Source organism: Aspergillus piperis (assembly GCF_003184755.1).
Source record: "Aspergillus piperis CBS 112811 unplaced genomic scaffold BO85scaffold_6, whole genome shotgun sequence".
NCBI lineage: Eukaryota > Fungi > Ascomycota > Eurotiomycetes > Eurotiales > Aspergillaceae > Aspergillus > Aspergillus piperis.
Window position 1 is genome coordinate 1434540 of NW_020291596.1, and position 21550 is coordinate 1456089.

The window sequence follows — 21550 nt, forward strand, 5'->3', positions numbered from 1 at the left end:
TGATAATCTGAAAGACAACTAGTACAGAGGCTTCTAATCGCTGTAAATGTTCTGGCTGTATACCAGAAAACTCGTGCCAATAAGTTCTACATGTGGCGCCTGATTCACGACTAGAATCATTCTAGAAGGAAGCGCCCTCCTGTAGGGCTGCCCAAGCCCTTCACAACGTCGAGGATCGTCGGCGCCTACCCCGCATCGGTGAAAGATATCTATCTGCAACCGACTTATCTTCCCAGGTGCCATGCTTTCTTCGTCGGCAACTCCGTTGGTACGTCAAATCGAACTCTAACCATATGAACTGCATTGCTCCACTCAATCGGAATCATGGGCCCTGCTATCCCTATTATTGATTTCGCTCGTATGTAGACGAACATATATGTCTAAAAGAATGTACTAACCATCCCCGCAGCCTTTCATGGGGGCAGCAATGAAGACCGACAACGCTTGAAGAATGAAATACACCACGCCTGCAAAGACCTTGGATTCTTCCAACTACGCAACCACACCATTCCACCCGAACTACAAACAGCTATTCTAGAGCAGTCCAGGGATTTCTTCCGTCTACCGGTGGGGACCAAGGAGAAATACAATAGGGGTAGGTTCACAAGCAACATCCACACTGGTGCCCACTGTTTAAGCTCCTAGATAATGACAGCTTCAACCGTGGATATGAATGCTTTCGCGCCCAGAACTTCGAGAAACGAACCGCAGGTGACCTAAAGGAGAGCTTCTTTCTTGGTCGACACCTCCCACTAGATGACCCGGATGTCCAAGCCGGCAAATTCGGCCTGGGACCCAACAAGTATCCCGTTGAAGTGACAGACCCGCAGCTCTTCCGAGACACGGTGGATCGGTACTATGGAGCCGTTCTCAGTCTCACAATCGACCTTATGACTGTCATTGCAGAAATGGTGGGCCTTGGTTCAGATGCTCTACGCAGGTTCTGTACCAAGCCCATTGCTACACTTCGCTTGCTTCACTACCCCCCTCAAGCTCCTGATGCGTCCGAGCTGGAAAGAGGTGTGCATGCCAACCCTCCCGCATTCGGCTCCAACCAATATCGGGGGTACCACTGATGAGCTAACTTTCCTTGCAGGCATCGGGGCTCACAGCGACTTTGGTGCTATTACCATCCTCCTGCAGGACTCTGTCGGGGGTCTACAGGTTTGGAGCCGGACATCGAACGAGTGGGTGGATGTGGTGCCTGTGCCCGGCGCAGTAGTAGTCAATACGGGCAATATGATGATGCGCTGGACAAATGATCGGTATATCTCCAACCTACACCGAGTCATCAATACATCGGGAACTGCGCGCTACAGCGTTCCGTTTTTCTTCGATGGCAACGCAGATTTTCTGGTCAAGTGCCTGGAAAACTGCCTCGAGCCAGGCGAAAAACCCAAATACAGCCCGATTACTGTGAACGACTGGATGGTTGGCCGCTATGCGGATACCTTTGGGGGTGGCGAGGTCAGGAGCGAAAAGGACCTTGTGAGCTTGGAGTAATAACACCAGGACACATATGGTCGAGGCGAAATAGTTATGGGCAAAGCGCACGGTTCTTTCTATCAACCGCGGAGAAGCATGAGGATCCTGGGCTTAATTCTACCTCAAGAATGGTTAGTCACATACCCAAACCACTGGGTACCAGGGAAGCCAGGCGCGGCCCGAGCGAAGCACATCTGACTATCGAGTTTTGAAAAAAAGTAAGTAGAATTGGGGCGATCCAGAGGTACGATTGAAGCATCAGGGATATTATTGCCTTTAGTGATCAACCGTGTAATGCACAGCGGGCCTATGACAGAGCCGGCTATATCGAGGGGATAAAGTATCCACCCATGCAGCAGAAGAGTAGTGATAACTAATGATCTAGCATTTCAGCAAGATTAGATAATCCCAAATACTTCTTGCCTACGGGAAATTCCGATGTTGGTAAAGAAACATGAATCGTGTCGTCAAACATTGCTGGGTGGCTTCAGAATGCATTGTTCTGTGTAACGTGGCCGGTGGAGGACCCAGCAGCACCGGCTGCACGGATTTAGTAAGTGTCGAGGTCGTAGATGTCACCAAGATATCAATATCCCAACTATTTGCAAGATCCGACCGTGAGGGATGGGGAGAGCAGGCCCAGTACCTGCTTGGGCCCCTTAGAAAGGCCCGGGATTTAAGTTAGCAGTCGGGATATGAAGTACAAGCAATTGGATCGACTCGAAACGTCATGCTGCAAGTGCGGGCTCCACCCAAACCACACTGAAAATAAATCCGGATTGTTCTAGCGGGTTGCCATCGGCACAGGGTCGCCTCTGACAGGCGCGTTTTCCTTCCGGACCAATTGATCCTACGTCAACCATGTTGCCCCGGAGTTTGAGCTCGACCAGATTACTACTCTGTATATTCTGTGGCCCCAGGCAATTCGGTTTGAAGCGGATATTTTCCGTCCCTCGTCTACCCACCCCCCCATCAAATCTTTTGCCCCCAATGCCTGCGTTTAGATCCCTGCCGGATATATTATCTCTACAACCCGACTTGCGCGTTCGTCTGTGATTTCCCCTTTGTGTGGCGCCTTGTGGTCGATCGAAAAAACACCGTTGATCAACCTTATCGAACCTGCTCAGTGCTGTGATTTAACGGACGGTCTGGCTTCCTCCAATCAGGGCTTGTGAATCACATCACTGGGCGTGCCTTGCAAACCACCCACATTATCAACTTCGTATAAATAGCAGCCGTGGTCACCATCCATTGCGCAATACCTTAGTGGCTTATTTTTGTATCTGCATACTATCTTAATTGTGCATCAATATTCCAATTCACCACTGTTCACCTCCCCAATCCCTTCCACTAAACGCCCCAATGGCCGACGTGAGAATGTCCGCCGACTTGAACCTCTACGGCCCCCTCTCAGGACCAACACCCACCACTGACGAGACCTGGCCGGGCTCCCTTCCTTTCTATCTCGATAATACCATTCCCCAGGACTGTCTTTCTCTCCCTCTGTTCGAAGATAACAACCAATGGCTGCTCAATTCCTTCGAGCCGCCCGTGTCCTGGGCCACTGGACCCGCTCTCCGAACCAACTCCACCGCTAGCTCGGACGCCAGCTTTATTGCTCCCTGTCAGACCGTACACAATCCTACCAATGATTACGAGCAAAAATATTCGCCGATGCAGGCCACCTTTCCTTTAGTACCGGCACAAATGCCCCCAGCTCCTATGCACGAAATCACTTCGCGGGGTAGCATCACGAGCGTCAGCAGCGGTGGCAGCGCCGACAGCAATCAATCCCGGTTCAGTATTTCCAGCTACAGCAGCAGTAACGAGAGCCCGGTATACAGTCGTCGAGGGAGCTCCAATCGACCACCCTCCCCGGGATTTGAAGTGAACGAGCGCGAACGACGCAAGCGGGAGCGTTTCCTTGAGCGCAACCGCGTGGCTGCCAATAAATGCCGCAAGAAGAAGAAGGAGCATGCCAAGCAGCTCGAGAGTCGCTGCGAGACGGTTTCGCGGGAGAACACGCTCCTGGAAAGTCAAGTGGATCACCTGCGGGGCGAAATCTTGAACCTAAAGAATGAGCTGCTGCGGCACTCCCACTGCGGGGATGAGAGGATTAAAGATCATTTGGCGAAGATGGTGAAGCAGCTTTCTGATAAAGCTGGTACGACAACTCAGAGTCCCGAGGAGAAGAAAGAGTCATTACCTCCAACAAAGAGTCCAAAGCAGGAGCAGGAGCAAGAGCTGACAATGGATCTTGAGGATTTGGTACAGCTCCCGGCTGCTGGGGACGGTTCAGCAACAGAGGGGCAAAAAGATACGGAGTGAAGGTCTAGTTCTGAGATCGTCGATGGCCTGTACATGATGGCCTGCGATGATTTGATTAATGTCTATATGATGAGGCGTTGTGGATATTTTTGATTCCTTTCCCCCTTCCTACGTCCCTATCTCTTAACCCTTTCTAATGTCTTTTGTCTTTCCGCTTCCTCCTTGTTACCTCTCTACATTTCTCTCCTCGGGACTTTCTCAGAGATACATATTCACGGCGATGGAAAAAGTACTGTTTACGAGCTAGATGATAGATACGATTGATGGTGATGGCGGAAGCTAGCGTGCTAGCGATGTTTCTGTTTCTAATGTGGCGAGCGGGGTTTAACGGGGCGCAAAAGTGAACTTCAATCCAACTATCTTGTACTTCGATCACCTCATGCTTGCAAGTAATTCGTTAAGGCTGAATCAATTTAATATATCCATTGTCGTCATGATCGTCAACAATGGGTCGAGTGGCCAATGGTGTTAGCGACGGGGCCACCACTTACTCAATGGACCTTCGGAGATGTTCGCCATCCAATAGTACTTTCCATTCTACAACTACTGTACTGCTTGTACAAGCCTCCGAAACTCTATTATGAATAGCAATACAATGATAATCCAAGTCAATCAATGCCACAATTGATACAATTTATCCTCATACTTGACTAATAATACATTCAATTCATATCACATTAAATCCTCTTCCCCAACAAGGCCGATCATAATGTCATGGTACTTAGTATGAGTAGATTTACTCCTCCGGCATATCGCCCCCAGTTCTCGATCCTCCCTTCCGACCAGCCTCTCTAGCCCGAGGATCTCCAGGCTCGAAGCTCCCTCCGGATGACATTCCTCCCTTGTGGCCGGCTTCCCGGGCCCGTTCTTCGCCGGGCTGGAAGCTTCCACTGGATGCTTGGCCGCCCATGGAGGCGATGTTGCGCTGTCGATCACCACTTTTGATTAGTACCATGCTCTCGTTTATGAAGTAGGAAGAAGGGAATGGGATCAATGTACCTGCTTGTCCTCGTCCATGGAGGCGAATCCGCCCGAGTGGCTGGACTGGCCACCCTTGCGGGCGATGTTCTCGACTTCTTCCTGCGGGCGGTTGGCGAAGTTGCCGGGGTTGGGGTTGGAGGTCATTTTGATGGTTGTGTGTGTGTATAGAGTGTGTTTGTGGTATGCTTTGAGATAGATGTTTGTTGATTAAGATGGGAGAGTAAATTCCAGGATTGTGGTAGGCTATTTGTACGTCTGTCGTACTCTGGATGATGATGCTTGTGTCTAACTATAGGTTTTACAATGACTATGTACTGATGTCACTGTTAATGCAGTAACCATGACCGTGAATGTGGTATACATGGTATAGTTAGCCTCGATTCAAGTTTCGGGGAATTCTCCAGGGTCCTGGCTGCATGTGGTCTACATGGTATGTTCCTACTTTGGGTAGGGCAGGGACAAGGTACAATTGTTGGTTGTGAAGTCATTCGGCATCATATTGTGGGAACATCATTGTTTCTGTACGGGCAGATCATTACCCTTGCTTTTCTCTCTGTTGCTGCTCTAGAAAAGTCTGGAAGGTTGGATGTAGTCATTGTGATGGTGGTGTTATACTGTGGACGGTCTGGGTTCGGTCGGTGGTTGTACGGTGGCACTGTGCTTGAGACTAGTGGATAGATGGCGGGGTTAGTGATCGATCAGATACTGTGTACAATGACAGTGTGTTGATGTGATCTCCTTCCGTGCAATTGCCCTATAATGGAAGAGATGCAGACAACCCTTGTTGTTGCTGGACAGTCGAGAAGAGGTCCGTCCGGTCTGGCCAGGGCCTCCAGATAGCACAGATAAGCCGTGGGGCAGCCTCACTCTGAGAAAAAAGGTGGACCTGATCCGCGTACAAAGCCTCATTCCCTCTCAGCGGTGGTGTTGTCTGTTGGATTTTTAGAGGACACTGTTATGGGCCTCGATCAAAACATTTCTCCACAACTGTTACTCTCATGACATCACCGTTCACCATCACCATTACCTCATCAATGTCCCCTCCCAATCAAGCTGCATCATGCGTACCCTGGGTCTGAAAGCCAATTTGAGCATTGGTTCCACAACTTCCCTGTCATCCATCCAGAGGATCTCTGGGACTTCTGACTGGCAGGGCTCTTCTACCGGAATACGGGACGAGAGTGCCGGTGCCCACGGGTGATCCCCGGTCTGTGCGATGTGCTGCCGTTGAGCTCTGGCCACTGACCATACGTGCGCTATGTTGAGGACAGCATGTGCAAAGTACATAATTTCTGTCATTAATTATTGCTAAATGGTCTGGTGCTTAAGTCTTTTCTATATTCTTTCTATGGTGCCTTTGTATCAGACATGGATGCTACAAACCAAAAGTATCCGTGCAACGCTCGGAATGCCAACGTCAACATCCCCCCCCCAATTCCACCCTATTTCACCGGTCGCGCTCGACCAAATAGTACTGAATAGTAACAGAACTCGATCAAATCACTTCCTCCCGACGAATTGACCAAAATACTGGTCCAATGCTTCCACATCTCCTAGGCTCCCTAACCAAGCAACATGTTGATCCGGACGGCAAAGGACCAGACATCCAGTCTCTTCTCGTATGCCGTACCTTGCATAGGCATGGCCACAAGCTTCGCCGTATGAGCCATCGTCCGCAAACACCCTCGAGTAATCCCATCCCCACGTCTCATCGAATGGATGAAATATTTCCGGTAGATCCAGAAGGTTCACAGAAGTTCTCGGGCTGGAATGTACCACAATCGTCTCGAGAAGGGGACAATACCGGTTCAATTTCAGGTCTTTGTGCAGGCATAGCAGATGAGGTTGCTCGTTGAATTGGTTCGCAAAATTGGCCAGCCGACTCTGGTTGCTAGGTTCACGCAAGTCGCCTGGGAATACGAGCAGCCTCCATGCTCCATTACTGGTCAACCTGCTAACCAGCTGCATGCTGATCCCGTCGGCCTGGCCCACGACTGGATACGATGACAGGCGCATACCGATCTTGATATTCTTCGCGACCGATGTATCCGCCTTCTTTCCGGTGATCAAACCATTCGAGCCATATGTCACCCCCGTTCCCGTCATGAAGTCGATGTATTGGCCACGGACGCGCTCGACACCTTCGGTGACGCTCGTGTCTTGTTCGTACGCTTTAACTAACTCGGTATCCAGCTTGAGCAGCTCTTCGCCAACTGGTCGTCTTTCCAATTCGTATGTATCGAGTATACTCGGAGAAGCCTCCCCTGTGATAACGGAGCATAGCTTCCATGTTAGGTTGTATGTATCCTGCATCGACACGTTCAGACCCTGACCTCCTTTCGGTGAGTGCGTATGCGCTGCGTCGCCGGCCAGGAAGATCCTGTTGTAATTAGCGTATGCTTGGGTCGACCAAAGAGTTCACCAACCTGTCATGTGGCCTATACGTTTCCACTAAACGTTGTCCTATCTATCCCCAGTCAGCTATGGCCACCTGCCTCCATTTGATACTCACCTTGTAGATAGACCACCAGTCGCAGTGCTTATAGGTCAAAGAGTAGGGCTTCATGACTTTCGCCATGGCTCCCACAATCTCATCAAGTGATACTTCCGATCGGTCTTTGCCCTCCACACTCAGCCTCCCATCGCCTTTGGGATAGATGTAAAAGCGAACCAGCCGATTCTCCCTAGGTGCGGTCATGATGCTGCCACGGTCCCCGGCATGTATAGCACAGGACTGACGAATGTCCGCTAAAGCCTGTCAGTCAAGCATACGTTTTCACCAACTAACCAAACTTACGGAAATCAGTGATCGGGGCGATATCCACAACGCCCCAAGTGGTATCTCCAGAACACACCCGCATCGGTACCTGCAACTGCTCTCTGGTCCAGCTCCTCGCACCGTCGCACCCGATAACATACCGCGCGCGAATGGTCTCAACATCACTGCAATGCCCATTACCCCCTATAGCATCATCCAAGTCAGCATGCAACCACCATCAAAACCAAGAATAACCATACCATTCTGGCCAACCCTCTTCACCCCAACAACAACCGGATACTCATCCTCCCCTTCCTCTAGCAGCTCCAACGTCTCCGCTTGTTTCCCATACTCCACCTCCACCCTCCCCTCCTGCTCTAACCCCAAATAATCCAGAATAATCTGCTCAATGATCCCCTGATTAAGCAACACCATATTGTATCTCGACTTATCCGTTTGAGCCGAGTCCATCTTGTGCCTCGTTATCCCGCTCGTATGCTTATCATAGCCCTACGCAGCGCCCGAATTAGTGCTGTGCTCTTTTTCCCCACAAAGATCAGAACTGGAGATAAAGCTGAATGCGATATAGTATATAAAATTAATAGTTTATTTACCCAGAAACACATCTCCGCATGTTGCACACCTTTCCGTATTATCGGATCAACTACCCCGAAACTCTCGAGGATTTCGAGTGTTCGGCTCTGTATCCCGTCTGCGTGCCCGGTCGCTGTTCGGCTGGGGTACTTGTCGATGATTCGCGTTGTCATGTTCGTGTATTGTGAGGCCCAGCAGGCCGCCATGAGGCCGGCTGGGCCGGCGCCTATGATCAGGAGGTCTGTCGTGGAGGGAGAGGAGTAGGGTGCCATTGCTAATGGGTGTCGTGTCATGCCATTGGGTAGGTAGGGGGTCATATATTATATGTAGATCCTGGGGTAACCTGTACAACGAATGAAAAATGTGGTATTTCTTACGCTATATTGCAAGTCTATCGCAGGCATTTCTTGCGTTCCTGGTGGCTTCTGATAAAGTACAGAAGTGGCGTCACAATTGAGTTCGGGCGTTTGGTTAAGGTGACTACCACATCGAAACGTCATGGATCGTCACCGTGGATGACTCTCTGTCGCCAGATTTCTTGAACATACTTGCTCTATCCCAACTACTTATCCAGAATATAGTTTCTATTGTGGATCGCTGGATTATTGTACATGTTGTAATTGATCGCCGTGTTCTTGGGGTGACATTGGCGCTGGGTTGAAAGTGCTACTTAAATAGGCAACCGAAAGACCGGATTTATTTTCCACCTCGACATGCTATTATATCATTGGGGAGTTAAAACCTATATAACGTTAGATCATGGCAAAAATCTCAAAAATGCTAACCGCTTCGATTCAAGTCATAAACTCACCGATCCCACGTGGTCCGATCGGAGTCGTGACCCTCGGGTATAAGTCACCGGTCGCATCGTTAGCGATTCGGGTACACAGAGAAGTTGAAATGCGGCGCTAATGAAACGATGGCAATAAAACAAGAATTCTAACGCGAATTTTTACGCGTCTGGGGTATCAACACCAAGCACATCATACACAGTATGTGCCATATCAGCTCTCAACGACATCACGCGAACCGCACTATCAGCCCGACGATAAGCCCGACAAGAGCCCCAATGAGGATTCCACCAGCCATATATAACAGCGAACGGCGCCACGACCAGTTCACCCAGTGTAACTCGGTCGGTAACTGATAGCCTGGGTTCATGGGCGCGTTGGATTCAAGGGTTGGCCCTTTGGCGTAGCTGTCGGGCTGAGCGGAAGTCATGATTTTGTTCGGAGAATGTCCTTCGTCAAGGCTGTCAGTACTTGATGAGTTCAGATATCCCCGGGGCTAATATACGTACAACACTAGCATGCGATTGTTGTTTTAATGATATTCACCAAGAGAAGATGCCGACAGCGGGCCTCCTTCACTTTTGTAGTCAAACCAACCACCCGCATCTGCACCATTTCCGTATGACTTTGTCCTCCATCCAAACAGGCCATACAGAATGTAATGTGGGGTGGGTTGAGTTGTGAGCCTACAGACGTGCTGTCTTCCTTGGCCTCTTGGCATCGCATCTCTCATGCGTGCCCTACGGGAATTTTGACTTCGACGGTTCTTTGAACCCGTAGTTGTAGACGCCCGGCTGTGGGTCATATCGAGTTCGTCGGTGGATGGTGGGAATGGGATCATACACTAAGGATGGGTCCCACAGAGGTTCATATGGATCTGCGTTCTCATTTGTAGTCAATGCAGGTAATGTCTCGGAGGACAAGAGACCGGGCAGTCATAGCAGGACATATTAGAGGCGCCGGTTCAGGGCCCATCCCCTGCTGCCAAGCGTATAGATAGAGATGGTAAAAGCCAAGGGTGTCCTAGCAGTTTCTGTCAGTTGACAATGCGCATGGTCGGAATATTGCGTGTGCCAAGGAGTAGCGCCCGGCCACTTTGCGGAGATCAATATAAAAAGTTCCTAGTGTCGATGTCTGGGGGCTCGGTTAGTACTAGGCCTGATGCTATGCTGATTTTGAAAGTAATGGTGGCTGATATTGTCAGAAGGCATCATAAGAACTAAGTGATATCTCACTATCACGGTCGTCTTAACTCATAATCGTAAATCGATTCCGACGCCACAGTTGGGTAAGAACACTGTTCGACAGGCTGCAGTGGACTAGAACCAAGACCAGACATCCTTTATTTCTCTGTTTTAGAAAATAACAACCCATTTTTGGTGGACCCGGCCAAGAAACTCTGGCAATTTGGGAAAGTCACCTTGGCCTCTTGGTCGACTTCGCGCAGCCCCACGGCAAGGAGACTGAACATCTCGCCGAGTCGGAAGCAACAAGGACTGTTGTTAGAATAAACACAAACATCGAGAGCAATGGTGCAGTCAACTGAGAGCCCGAGTAACCCAACCACGTCGCTTCGCCGAATTCGCGTGGCTTGCAAGGAATGTACTGCCCGACGCCTCAATCGCAGATCGGCCACCCCCAGATAGTAGATAGCGGGCCGAAGAGCCAGTAAACTTACGGGGTGCATTTGCTATGCCATCTGGAGGGATAGCAGACCAACTTATCCGGGTTTCTTTTCCGACGTCATACCCCCAGAAAACCCCATATTGAATCTCCAGAGAAAAGCCTCCCCCCTCATCCTGCATGGTATCTTCCTCATTGACTCTGCGATTGGCAGCGAGGCCTTAGCCTAGCAAGCGGGGTTTACCGACCGTGCTGCCGTGAGAAGGGCACATTATGTCCGAGCAAAGGCATCGTACGATGCGGATTCTGAGAAGGATTCCACAGTCCTTGCGGCGGCCTTGCTCCTACTCAGATTCTGGCGGACAGACCCCGAGATCCAGACAAATTCCTGTTACTGGGTAGAGTGTGCAGCAATGTTGGCTCATTAGATGGGAATGCATTTGCTGTACGTTGCGTCAACCCTATCGTTTGGCGGCTATATTGACATTGTGTCAGCACATCCCCGTACGCGATGGGTCACTCGATTAAATCCCCGCGAAAGCGAATCTGGTGGTCGATTCATGTAAGTCACTTCAACTCTTATCTGTGATACATATGTACTAAGTGAACCATGTCCGTGATTCACAGGACGTCTGCAGCTTTCGAACAGCTGTGTCGCTTTCGAGATGAGGACTGTGATGTAGACCCGCCGACTGAGGACGACTTCAGTTTTAACCGTGGGTATTAGGTATGGCCAGACACTTACACATCTCCAGCAGGGCTTTCATATTCATCAGCCAATTAAGCCACAGCAGGCCCGCGCCCGAGAAAATCCAAGCAGAAGTATTGCCCAGAAGGCTCGAAAATGGGAACCTAAGTTGTCGGACCAGATGCAGCACTGGCCTCAGAGGGTTCAGCCGTCTTTGACATGCAGCGATAGGTGCAATGTCGAGCATTAAATATGTGTATAGTGCTTATGTGACAAGCAGATACCTCTGACGTGGAATATTTAGCATATACTCATGGTCGCCACATGTTCTTCAGGATGTTTGGGCCGCCATGCTCGAGGACAAGGCATGGTTGGACAACGTTACTAACAGAAAGACCAGACTTATGGCGGAGAACTATCGCATTGCTACATCTTTCTTTCGTGAGCATGGCATTCGGGTTTGCGAGTCGTTTGTATTCTTTGAGAACCCCCAAAAATATTAATCATGCTGATACATGGAAAGGAATACCGGCTTGTTTATTTGAGTTAACCTTCGCCATCTACTGCTAGGCAAGTCTGTCACACCAGTGTCAGACTACAGGCAGCTGAGGGTTACATTGCCTGACACTCGCTTATATGAACGGCGTGAGTTGAGGATCACTGACATCCGTCCGAAGAACAGGGTTACGATTGCGCTTGGAAGCGCATACATGCCAAAAGAGCTCGGTTTGTTCCGAATCACGTTCATTCCCGGAACGGAACGTAAGCCTTGGGAAAAGGATTAGAGCGGCTGTTGTGATCCATCGCAGAGGCTGAGGCGGAAATTCATGGGAAATGAAGGACTATGCCGTTTGAAGTATAGTGAAGCGCATTGATTGCTATCTCGGTCCGTAAACCACACACATTCACCACTTTTCACCAGCCTTGTCGGCCTTTACCGTCCCACAATCCCCTCTGCTCCTTGGATGGCTGCCTGTGGTGCTGTCATCTTTACTTGGCTACCTAGGTCGCACTCTCTAGATATTTCTATTTTCTCGTCTGTGTTATCGTGATCACGATCAAGTCCAATCACCTCGGACCATCTTTGCTATTTATAGGATAGTCCGGACAGGGGATCCCTTCTCGCCTCTGGCCGCGATAATGACTTGGTCGCATTAGGGCATAGTACACACTTACACTATAGGACAAACCCTGGAAGATTGCAGGTTCCCCTCTCTCTTTGGGTAACGATAGGACCAACTGGAAGATCAGACTGAGAGCCGGACTAAACACAGACCCACGGCGAAGGCGGGCGCAGACATGAGTGGTGCAACCAGGGATTCTAGATCGAAGCGACCCCACCAAGGGAGATTAAAATCATAACAAGCATATTCCAATAGTATCTAGCTAGGTAGCTAACCAAGTGACTACTGTGTGGCACAGTCGCGCACCAGCTGAATGAGCCACGACCCTGGTTCCCACACAGCCAGCATCCTGACGGGCCCTTCATCCGAGCCTCACACCAACAAGGACCCCAACCGATCGCAAATGGCCCCCAATTCACTAGATTGAAGCCAACTCATCTGGCGGACAAAACAACAGGGATTAGCTGGACTAGCTGGTTTAAATGCCCATCCGCCATGCACCGCCCCTTAAAGACCGTTGGCCCAGGAAGCCTTTCCTCCTCACATTTTCCCTCCAAGAAAAACAAACCCCCAAACTGTCTGCATCTGACCTCAGCCAACCATGGCTGCCAGGTCGTCGGATGGGCTTCGTCTCCTGTCCGATGTCAACATCCCGGACGCAAGATTGCATGACGACTCATCCGGCGAGGACGATAAAAGCGTAATCGATCTGCGCGATCTCGGTCCGGGGCCACGCGATTCATTTCGTAGTGACTTGACCGATACACCACCCAAAGGTGTCGATCATGGCGATCAACCTCATTCTCTACCACTGCCGACCAATAAATCCAGGCGTCGGTGTTCGGGTCTCTTCGTCACTCTTATTGTGCTGGGCGTGTACACTACCATCCTGTCCGGTGTCTTCTTCGTCGTCGCGTGTATCAAGCCCTACTATGGCAGTCTGATCGGCAACAATGCCAGGCTCACTGCCTCGTCCGCATCCTTGCTGAGCGCCCTGTTGGCCAAAACAATCGAGCTCTCCTATGTCACAATTTGTGTTGCATTCCTGGGCCAGCTGTTGAGTCGGCGGGCTCTCGCGCATGGGTCAGAGGGCGTCAGCATCGCTGACATGACGCTGCGAACCTGGATCACGCAGCCGGGGTCGCTGCTGATGCAGTGGGATGTGCTGCGCTATGTCGGGTGGACGACACTTGGTGGGTTGACGCTGATTGTTGCTCTGGTTGCGATGCTGTACACCACTGCTGCTGAAGCCCTAGGTTGGTCATTCTATTCCCTAACTACCCATGGGAGACTTACTTTCTGACCGTCTGCGTTCTCTTGACTGTAGTATCTCCAAGCTTGGTCATGGGCCCCATCCAGCCACGACTTCTGCAGGGAAATGTCTTCACTGAATACTCCAACCCCTATTATTTGGAGGATGCCTGTCAGACTCCAATCACAGTCGATGTTGACCCGACACACTGGAATGAGACCTGTCTGGAGATGGAGATAGCCGGCCGCTCATACCACGACTACTATCAATACCTGCAAGGTTGGGCCGAAATGCTGAAAGCCGGAAATAGCACCTCAACGGCCCTCGCTTATCGCCCGCAGCCACATGCCTTGCTATACGACAACACAACAGTGACCGGTCGCTGGATCGAAGTCGTCAACACAACCGCCCTATCCGAACAACATGGTCGCGTCGTCAATAACGTCACAGCCGCCTACCCACACGGAGGCCTCTTCGCCGCTGCACGCAACCCCGCAAATAAGATCCAACAGCCTGTTGACATGTCTGGAGAGGGCAAGTACATCATCCAAGCCTCTCTCCCATCGCCTGCTATTAATGTGATGTGCGTCGGCATGTCGCATGACGAGCTGAAACCCCTCATCTACACCGAGTGGCCCAACCATAAGCCCTTCAACGCATCGACGTGGGCAACCGCCGCACCAACATACTCGATCAACACAAACCGCACCGTCGTCGATGACCTCTTCGGCTTCAGCGAAGACCAAGGCGCCCCTGTCTTCCCCATCTACCCCAAAGCCTACAACACCATCCTAAACCCCAAAGTCGACAACACAACCTCCATCTACATACTAGGCAGTGCTCCTCCAGGTCACGACCCGAAGTACGTCCTCTGCGGACTGCGCGGGAAGCTTTCAGGTCGCTGCTCAGCGCAGTACCAGGTCGATCCGAGCGGCGGGGATTTGAGCTCACGCTGCGAAGACGCTGCTGACAGGATGCAGTACAACCGGATACATCCTAACACGTCGGAGGATCAATACCTGATAAATTGGAAAAGCGTGGCATGGGAGTGGGCCGACACGGTGACTCTCGCGTCAGGCATCCAGGGTGACGACGCCGCTATTGAACGCACGCTGATGGAGTTGGTTCCGAGCTTCGATAACACCACTAATAGTTCTTCGCTGGATCCTCGACTTCCCTCGCTCAGTGAGGCTTTGGCCGTCTTAGCAGGGAGTACCGCCCTCCTCGGTAGCCAGTACTCTGCATTTGTTCCCGATTGGAATTACTCCACGCCTAGTCTAGATACCCCTGTCGTGCAGGTGTTCAATGCGACACTGCAGTCCGCCGGCTATGCGTCCGGCCGGACGAGTGACTGGCAGCAGGTGTTCTATGTTATTCTCGCTGTGGTCTTCCTGACGAACATCATGTGTCTGGGGTTCATTCTCTTCCAGGGACGCGGGCAGTTAGTGACAGATTTTACGGAACCACCGAATCTGTTCGCTTTAGCTGTGAATAGCCCGGGAACTGTGCATGCGTTCTCTGGAGCGCAGCTGGGAGCGGCGGGGACCCCGCGTTTGCGCGATCGATGGCATGTCGATATGCGCGAGGAGAGTGGGCATTATTATATTCGTACCCACGGACAGTTGCAGCATTTTGAGGATAGGGCGCCGAACTAATGGATATGATGTGATGATGTGAGGGTGGTTGGAGCTTTCACTTATATTTACTGCATTGCAGGTGTTGGCGAATAGCGTTTATTGCATTGGGCAGATAGTATTGTAATAATGAATCAAGATCACAGACGAGTTAGCCCTAATTATGTGCGATGTTCTTAGCATAAAATTTATTTGTCATGCCTCTTACTGACGGTGAAGGTTAAACCACTAGAACAAAAGCCTCGGATAAAATTTTAGAGTCAGCCAGCCAAAGATCTCAGGAATCCCCAAAAGGTATCGCGGACGGCGGATGGGTATGCAAGGGTGGCCCGCGGGGCTGGTTCTGCCATTCGTATTGTCGGACAACAACCATGAGATCAATCCTGAGGCACGGCGGATAGATGAGGAGGTGAAATCATCGTTCGTCCGAGCGCCCGGAGCCGAATAAGGACATCTCTAGCGATATACCGGAGATGCTACGGACGACGACCTGGCTAGTCTCCGAGAATCATAGATTGTTATTGAATCGTCTATCAATGCGAGTGTCACGATTAGGAGAGTTCAATAGCTGTGGAGAGAATGATGTTTGCTGGGGATCCCTCTAGAAGCTTAAAGACCGCGGTTTCAAAAAAGAGATAGAGAGGAATTGCTGGTCCCGATAGCGGCATTCCAATGGTGGATCGAGATGAGGCGGGCTGACAACTCGATAACTCCAATGCAGGGTTACATGCTCGTTTGAAGAGCTCTGTTGGTATATGAAAATCCAGTGAAAGTTCTTCAATGCAAGTAGTCAGCTATCTAGCATCATAGGGCATTGGTTGGACCCTTGTCCATTGTTGCTTTTGTTGCGAACTCTAATAAGCACCAGAAAGATGTGCTGTTATGCTACTATTGAATAATCCAATGTAGGAGTGGTGTCTCATTGGCCGCCAACTTACATATGCCGCATATCTCTATCCATTCGGGTTGTTTTACAACGATAGTCAATGATAGTCTGCAATGCCAACCTCCACAGACTGTCACACCGACGAGAACCATCACGAATGTCGCGTAACAATAATTTTCACCTGTAGATTGTGCTGAGATAGCTTCCTATTCTCAGCTTATAATATAGCCAGTATCTTCTGTATTCTATCTTCCTTTTTCCGGCAACCCCCACACATAGGTGCCCGTCCGTATCGATACTGTGCTTTTCTATGGAGAAAGGACGGCATGACACCCAGCTCATCATGGATCGGAGAATCAATAGTTGTCCAACCCTGCATTCCGCTTGGGAGAAGATCGACAGGAAATCTGCATTCCGCCAGCTCATCCTTGTCCACCCCTTGCGTCATTCATCGCTTACCTTTAACATCCTCAGCTCAGCCTCACCTGGTCTCTGAGATATAGTCAAGCTTCAAAGCTGCAGATCCGCCTTAAGGACTGCATACTGTTATTCCCTCAACATCAGATTTCCAACGCAACAGGCAGTCTAGTTGCTTCACCCAGCAGCAAGATGGACTCGCCAGAAAGCGCACCCCCAGGGCACGGGGATCATCTCCCGGGGACCGAGATAATGCACGATAGGGATCCCCACCTGGTTCATGGATCTGAAACTGCGATAGTGTGAGCGGTGTTTCTCGAGCCTAGATGTTCAGCAGTAGCTCACCTCCATAAGTCTCGTCCCTCAGCCATCAGAAGATCCCCACGATCCGCTCAACTGGGCGCCGAAATGGAAGTGTAAGTTTCACAGAACAACCCACTCAATAAGACACGCTCATTATTCCCCACGACAGACTTGGCTATAATGTCCCAGCTCGTGACCAACTTCGTATCGACAGCGTCCGCATTATCCATGAGCCCAATGTTTCCTGCCTTCTCCGATACCTTTGATCTGAATAACACCCAACTTCTGCTCATCACTGGCGTGTGTATCCTGTCGTTTGCCTATGTCAATTTGATCATCGTTCCATGTGCCAATATCTTCGGACGTCGGTTTGTTTTCATCGCGTTCTTGTCGCTCAGCGTCGCCTCTTATGTCTGGGAGGCTCTCGCCTCCTCCTATACGAGTTTCATTGTGGCTCGAGTCGTAAACGGAGCAGGGGCTGCGGTCTGCGAGACCGTACCCATGCAGACTGTTGCGGATCTTTTCTTCCTGTATGAGCGAGGACGATGGACTGTAGCTTTCTTGTATGTTGGACGACTGACAAAACACAAGGGCTATTCAGCTGACAAAACAATTATAGTACCGCGGCCTCGTTTGGCTCTTTCCTCGGGCCGGTCATCTCAGGGAATATCACACAAAGGTACTGTTTTCCCCTCCCACTTAGATCCATCACGCTCGGTTGGCATTGGAGTAACCTTGAATGCCTGACTTATGAGATACCAGATTCGGATGGCGTAGCTTCTTCTGGCTTTCAATGGCCATGACCTGCTTCAACATCGTCACTATCCTCCTCTTCTGCCCGGAGACGAAATATCACCGTGACCCCGCGTCCAAACCCCCCCGACATACGGCGCACACATCTCTGAAACCAGACACTGAAGGGTCCCCCATAGACACCAGCCCGACCGTAGACTCAAAAGGAATTTACTCAACCCAACCACTACCCCCCAAGCCCGGGACTGGATCCCCTTGCAGCGCCCAATACAAGCTATGGCAACCCCCCGACCCGCAATGGAAAGCCTTCATCTTGCGAGACACCCTCGCCCCATTCCGCATATGTCTCTACCCGATCATATTCTGGGCTGCGATGGCCATCTCCGGCGTCGCGAACTTTGTTCTCTTCTGGAACCTCACTGAATCATCTGTCCTCGGTGCCCCGCCCTATAATTTCAACGCTTCGCAAGTTGGTTACTCCAACTTCGCCTTTCTGATCGGTTGCATAATCGGGCTTGTCACGGCGGGGCCATTATCTGACTGGGTTGCGGTTAAAGCAACAGAGCGGAACAAGGGTGTCTATGAGGCGGAGATGAGATTATTGGGTCTTATTCCCTTTGCTGCGTTACTACTCTTGTCGGTGTTGGTCGGGGCTTTTGCTATCCTGGATTTATGGCCCTGGCCTATTCTGCTGGTGTTTGGGTACGGACTTAGTGGACTGGTTGTCTCGCCGATTTGTAGCATTGCTGTTGCTTATGCGGTGGATTCGTATAAACCTGTTTCTGGGGAGATTATGGCAGTCATCACGATTATTAGAAATACTTTTGGGTTTAGTATGAGTTATTGGGTGCCGTCATTGGCGGAGAGGAAGTTGGGGTATTTCATGCCTGCTATGGTGCAGCTGGCGCTGGCGTTTGGGCCGTTGGCGTTGGGTGTGCCGATGTATCTTTTTGGGAAGAGGTTGCGGGTGTGGACGAAGAATTCGAGTGTTCATTTGTATGGGGGATGATAGGGTTGTTCCATTGTCTGATATACAATATATAATATATATATATATATATATATATTTTTTTTTGCTTAATTTTTTGGTTCTGCCTAGTACTTATTTGCACTGCTTTGGTGTCATTGTGGTGTAGGTCATTGGCGGGCGTATTCCGGAAATGGTGCAATACTCATAAACTATCGGGTACACTAATTTCAGTGAGTGCGTCCTGTCTTTATTGCTGCTGCAATTTCAGTAGCTACTGGGTATCCCGAAAATCTCCCTTTCCAGAGGGCACTGCGTATGGCGGACCCGGATGTGCACTGTGGGCTATTAAGGTCGGTCCGCCGTCTTCGCTATATACATCAACTCGTACTATATACTATGCGTAGATCCTATCAGATCCTTCTATATGCTACATGCTATCAATCGCTTCATTCCGGACCATTGCGAACAAGGTGTCCGTCGCTGTCGTCGTTCAGATCCCGATCGGCCATAGTAGTGGATAACGCTCGATCAGTTATTGTCGTGGAGAGTGTCTGATCGTCCGTACGAGACTCCTCTACATCCACAGTCTGCATGATGATGATGCTGTCGACCGCTCGTGGGAGTCTCTTCGGGGGTGGTTGTGTAGGGTGTGGGGGCGTCTCTGGCTGCCTGGCCCGTCGAAGGCTGTACAATGTGGGCACATTGGCAACCACGGCCGAAAGAAGTTCCTCTATGGGGCTCAAGATTGTTTGCAAGGAAGTGTCGAGTGAGCCTTGGTGAAAAGGGAAACGAAGAGCAGAAATCACCACGAGGACTATGCCGATGGAGAAGAGGCCAATGAGCTGGGCCCGTCTTCGCATCGGTTAGTATGGATGAGAATCGTTGGTGTCAACATTCGAACTCACTTGTACCAGGGACGCCTAATCTTAAGAAGCCAGTGAATCGGAAGAATAATCAGCATTAAGTCGGTGACACAGTTGAAAACGGCATGGGCCGATATGTGGTATGTCGATCTGATACAAGGACCTGGAATCGAAGAGGGCACAGGTTAGATTTTCTGACTAATATTAAAATATTGTATACCTCGCGAAGTACGCACCTGGATCTGGATAGACCTGGAAGTACAGACCCAGTGGTCTGCATACGGTGAGGAAGAGAAGGAGCAACGTTATATAGGTGACGCATAGTATGGCCCACATGACGCGAATCCATATGTATGGCCACGGAAGCACCCCTAGAAGTCGGTTGATGAAGCAGAGAACGACAGCCTTCTGGCACCAAATACTTGACGGTCTCAGCATTATCCATCATGTGTGCCACGCATGTCCGCGTGTTCGGACGCTTACTCACTAGGTGAAGTAAATGATCGCACCAGCATAAGTGACTTTACTGCTCATCTGGGAACGCTTAATATCGGCGCGGCTCGGTACTTCGCCCGCCATATATGTGACAGCAACATTACCAAGCGTCCCGAAAACAAGAGTGATATTCATGATATAGACCAAAAGAAGGCAGCAGAAAAGGGTTATGTAGTCGCTGTTCATGGAACCCCCCTTGCCTTTCGGCGTGATCGACAAGTAACCTTTGCCGACAGTAGGGATGGTGTAATTTTATTTTCAGAAAGCTATTACAGTAATTCTGTAATTTCACTTAGTTAAACTCTTATAATTTTAATTTATTATATAATTTTAATAGATATCTTAACTAACTAATTATATTATTAATTTTAATTAATTTGACTAATCAGATTATCAGGATTTTAATTTTCTGGTTATCTAGAAAAATTAAAGAGTTCTTATTATTTTATATTATAAATATATATATTTTAATTTTTAAAATACTGAAAACATTGCTATCTTAAATAAAATCAATATTATAATAATTAAAGAACTAAAAAGTCTATTAGAAATACACTTTAAATAAATTATTATTAAAAGAAAGGTAAATTTATATATAAAATATATAAATTTTAATAATTTTAATATTCTAAAGATAATTTTAAAAATTATATATAATTACTATAGTTACAGTATTACTTAAAATATTATATATTTTATATAATATCTTTTTAAAAAATATCTTCTATTTAAATTAATACCTGAAATAGTATCTATTAAAATAAAAATAATTTAATTTATAATCTTATTTACTAAAGTATTAAAAGACTAAATTAATTATTTAATTAAAATATTAATCTTTATAAATACAAGATCTTTTTTATTATTTAATAATTTTTATTTATATAATTTTTTTTATAAATTAAATCCAGACTATTGTTACGGACCCCTGCTAGTCGACCTGCTAGTAAGGCGGACTCGTTAGGCAGAAAGCGCCGATAAAGGCAGCGCTCGAGCAATCGGAAACTCTTATCGAGGAGAATTCCGGATTACTCCTACGACGCCCAGGACGGCCTCACGTCATGTAATCACCTACCATCGGATCTACCATCAAGGGTATACTCAGGGTATATTGGGATCCTGAAGCCATGATTGGGTCGACCACCAATCTACCTTAGATGGTATATGATATGGTATACGGAGGATAGGATATATAAGGACACTCATTCATGTACTTAGTTAGTTCTGTTCTTCGTGCTCAATCCACATTATCTTTAAGTAACCTACCTTTAGAAGCTTAGCAATACAACACTCGTCCGTACTCACTTACGGATAGCTGCGCGGCACTATCTGGCCTTACTTCTCTTCTCTTGTTCAAGACCAGTTGCCTTAGAATAGACTATCAGCCTGATACTACCTCGATCCAGCTTGACGGTACGTACACCAGTGAAGCAAAGCTAACAGGAACAGGGAAGCGATCCTAGGGTTTGACAATAATTATAAAGTTTACTGGCTGCGCTGTTGGGTCATATAATTAAAATATTATTAATAATAAGAAAATATATAGGAATACTAATCCTAAAAAGTTTAGATCCTGGTTAAATCCTGGCGCTAAATCTATATAAA

The 21550-nt window shown here is 49.0% G+C and overlaps 8 protein-coding genes across 8 annotated transcripts; 4 read left to right on the forward strand and 4 right to left on the reverse strand.

Moving 5' to 3' along the window:
• The first annotated feature begins 223 nt into the window (after window positions 1-223).
• BO85DRAFT_448269 (isopenicillin N synthase family dioxygenase) lies at window positions 224-1914 on the forward strand. The gene is made up of 4 exons (XM_025659897.1): window positions 224-358; window positions 410-595; window positions 646-1020; window positions 1097-1914. The coding sequence occupies exons 1-4, from the start codon at window positions 325-327 to the stop codon at window positions 1501-1503; spliced, it is 1002 nt and encodes a 333-aa protein (XP_025517264.1). The 5' UTR covers window positions 224-324; the 3' UTR covers window positions 1504-1914.
• Window positions 1915-2847: 933 nt separating this feature from the next.
• Window positions 2848-4074, forward strand: BO85DRAFT_476940 (uncharacterized protein; the record flags this gene model as incomplete). The annotated part of the gene is made up of 1 exon (XM_025662806.1): window positions 2848-4074. One exon carries the CDS (start codon window positions 2848-2850, stop codon window positions 3811-3813), a length of 966 nt encoding a protein of 321 aa, XP_025517265.1. The 3' UTR covers window positions 3814-4074.
• Window positions 4075-4542: 468 nt separating this feature from the next.
• On the reverse strand, window positions 4543-4992 carry BO85DRAFT_268898 (uncharacterized protein). The gene is made up of 2 exons (XM_025655072.1): window positions 4813-4992; window positions 4543-4738 (listed from the first exon to the last, which is right to left on the reverse strand). Exons 1-2 carry the CDS (start codon window positions 4936-4938, stop codon window positions 4550-4552), a joined length of 315 nt encoding a protein of 104 aa, XP_025517266.1. The 5' UTR covers window positions 4939-4992; the 3' UTR covers window positions 4543-4549.
• Window positions 4993-6294: 1302 nt separating this feature from the next.
• BO85DRAFT_486940 (FAD binding domain protein) lies at window positions 6295-8418 on the reverse strand (the record flags this gene model as incomplete). The annotated part of the gene is made up of 6 exons (XM_025663420.1): window positions 6295-7174; window positions 7221-7261; window positions 7307-7542; window positions 7592-7756; window positions 7813-8062; window positions 8167-8418. 6 exons carry the CDS (start codon window positions 8416-8418, stop codon window positions 6295-6297), a joined length of 1824 nt encoding a protein of 607 aa, XP_025517267.1.
• A 447-nt stretch (window positions 8419-8865) lies between these two features.
• BO85DRAFT_437395 (uncharacterized protein) lies at window positions 8866-9367 on the reverse strand (the record flags this gene model as incomplete). The annotated part of the gene is made up of 3 exons (XM_025658619.1): window positions 8866-8888; window positions 8958-9054; window positions 9182-9367. The coding sequence occupies 3 exons, from the start codon at window positions 9365-9367 to the stop codon at window positions 8866-8868; spliced, it is 306 nt and encodes a 101-aa protein (XP_025517268.1).
• A 3394-nt stretch (window positions 9368-12761) lies between these two features.
• BO85DRAFT_519125 (uncharacterized protein) lies at window positions 12762-15464 on the forward strand. Its single transcript, XM_025665022.1, has 2 exons — window positions 12762-13628; window positions 13700-15464. Exons 1-2 carry the CDS (start codon window positions 12974-12976, stop codon window positions 15277-15279), a joined length of 2235 nt encoding a protein of 744 aa, XP_025517269.1. The 5' UTR covers window positions 12762-12973; the 3' UTR covers window positions 15280-15464.
• A 1378-nt stretch (window positions 15465-16842) lies between these two features.
• BO85DRAFT_269039 (MFS transporter) lies at window positions 16843-18690 on the forward strand. The gene is made up of 3 exons (XM_025655073.1): window positions 16843-17427; window positions 17484-17543; window positions 17627-18690. Exons 1-3 carry the CDS (start codon window positions 17045-17047, stop codon window positions 18624-18626), a joined length of 1443 nt encoding a protein of 480 aa, XP_025517270.1. The 5' UTR covers window positions 16843-17044; the 3' UTR covers window positions 18627-18690.
• Window positions 18691-18828: 138 nt separating this feature from the next.
• On the reverse strand, window positions 18829-20080 carry BO85DRAFT_519127 (uncharacterized protein; the record flags this gene model as incomplete). Its single annotated transcript, XM_025665023.1, has 4 exons — window positions 18829-19439; window positions 19493-19613; window positions 19687-19871; window positions 19938-20080. 4 exons carry the CDS (start codon window positions 20078-20080, stop codon window positions 19034-19036), a joined length of 855 nt encoding a protein of 284 aa, XP_025517271.1. The 3' UTR covers window positions 18829-19033.
• Window positions 20081-21550: the final 1470 nt, after the last annotated feature.

Coding starts and splice junctions, on each gene's coding strand:
- BO85DRAFT_448269 (XM_025659897.1), top strand. CDS start 325: ATGGGCCCTGCTATCCCTATTATTGATTTCGCTC. Junction 596..645: donor CAAGGAGAAATACAATAGGG/GTAGGTTCACAA, acceptor TTAAGCTCCTAG/ATAATGACAGCTTCAACCGT. Junction 1,021..1,096: donor TGCGTCCGAGCTGGAAAGAG/GTGTGCATGCCA, acceptor CTTTCCTTGCAG/GCATCGGGGCTCACAGCGAC.
- BO85DRAFT_268898 (XM_025655072.1), bottom strand. CDS start 4,938: ATGACCTCCAACCCCAACCCCGGCAACTTCGCCAACCGCCCGCAGGAA. Junction 4,739..4,812: donor CCATGGACGAGGACAAGCAG/GTACATTGATCC, acceptor GGTGATCGACAG/CGCAACATCGCCTCCATGGG.
- BO85DRAFT_519125 (XM_025665022.1), top strand. CDS start 12,974: ATGGCTGCCAGGTCGTCGGATGGGCTTCGTCTCCTGTCCGATGTCAAC. Junction 13,629..13,699: donor CACTGCTGCTGAAGCCCTAG/GTTGGTCATTCT, acceptor TCTTGACTGTAG/TATCTCCAAGCTTGGTCATG.
- BO85DRAFT_269039 (XM_025655073.1), top strand. CDS start 17,045: ATGTCCCAGCTCGTGACCAACTTCGTATCGACAGCGTCCGCATTATCC. Junction 17,428..17,483: donor CGATGGACTGTAGCTTTCTT/GTATGTTGGACG, acceptor AAACAATTATAG/TACCGCGGCCTCGTTTGGCT. Junction 17,544..17,626: donor TCAGGGAATATCACACAAAG/GTACTGTTTTCC, acceptor ATGAGATACCAG/ATTCGGATGGCGTAGCTTCT.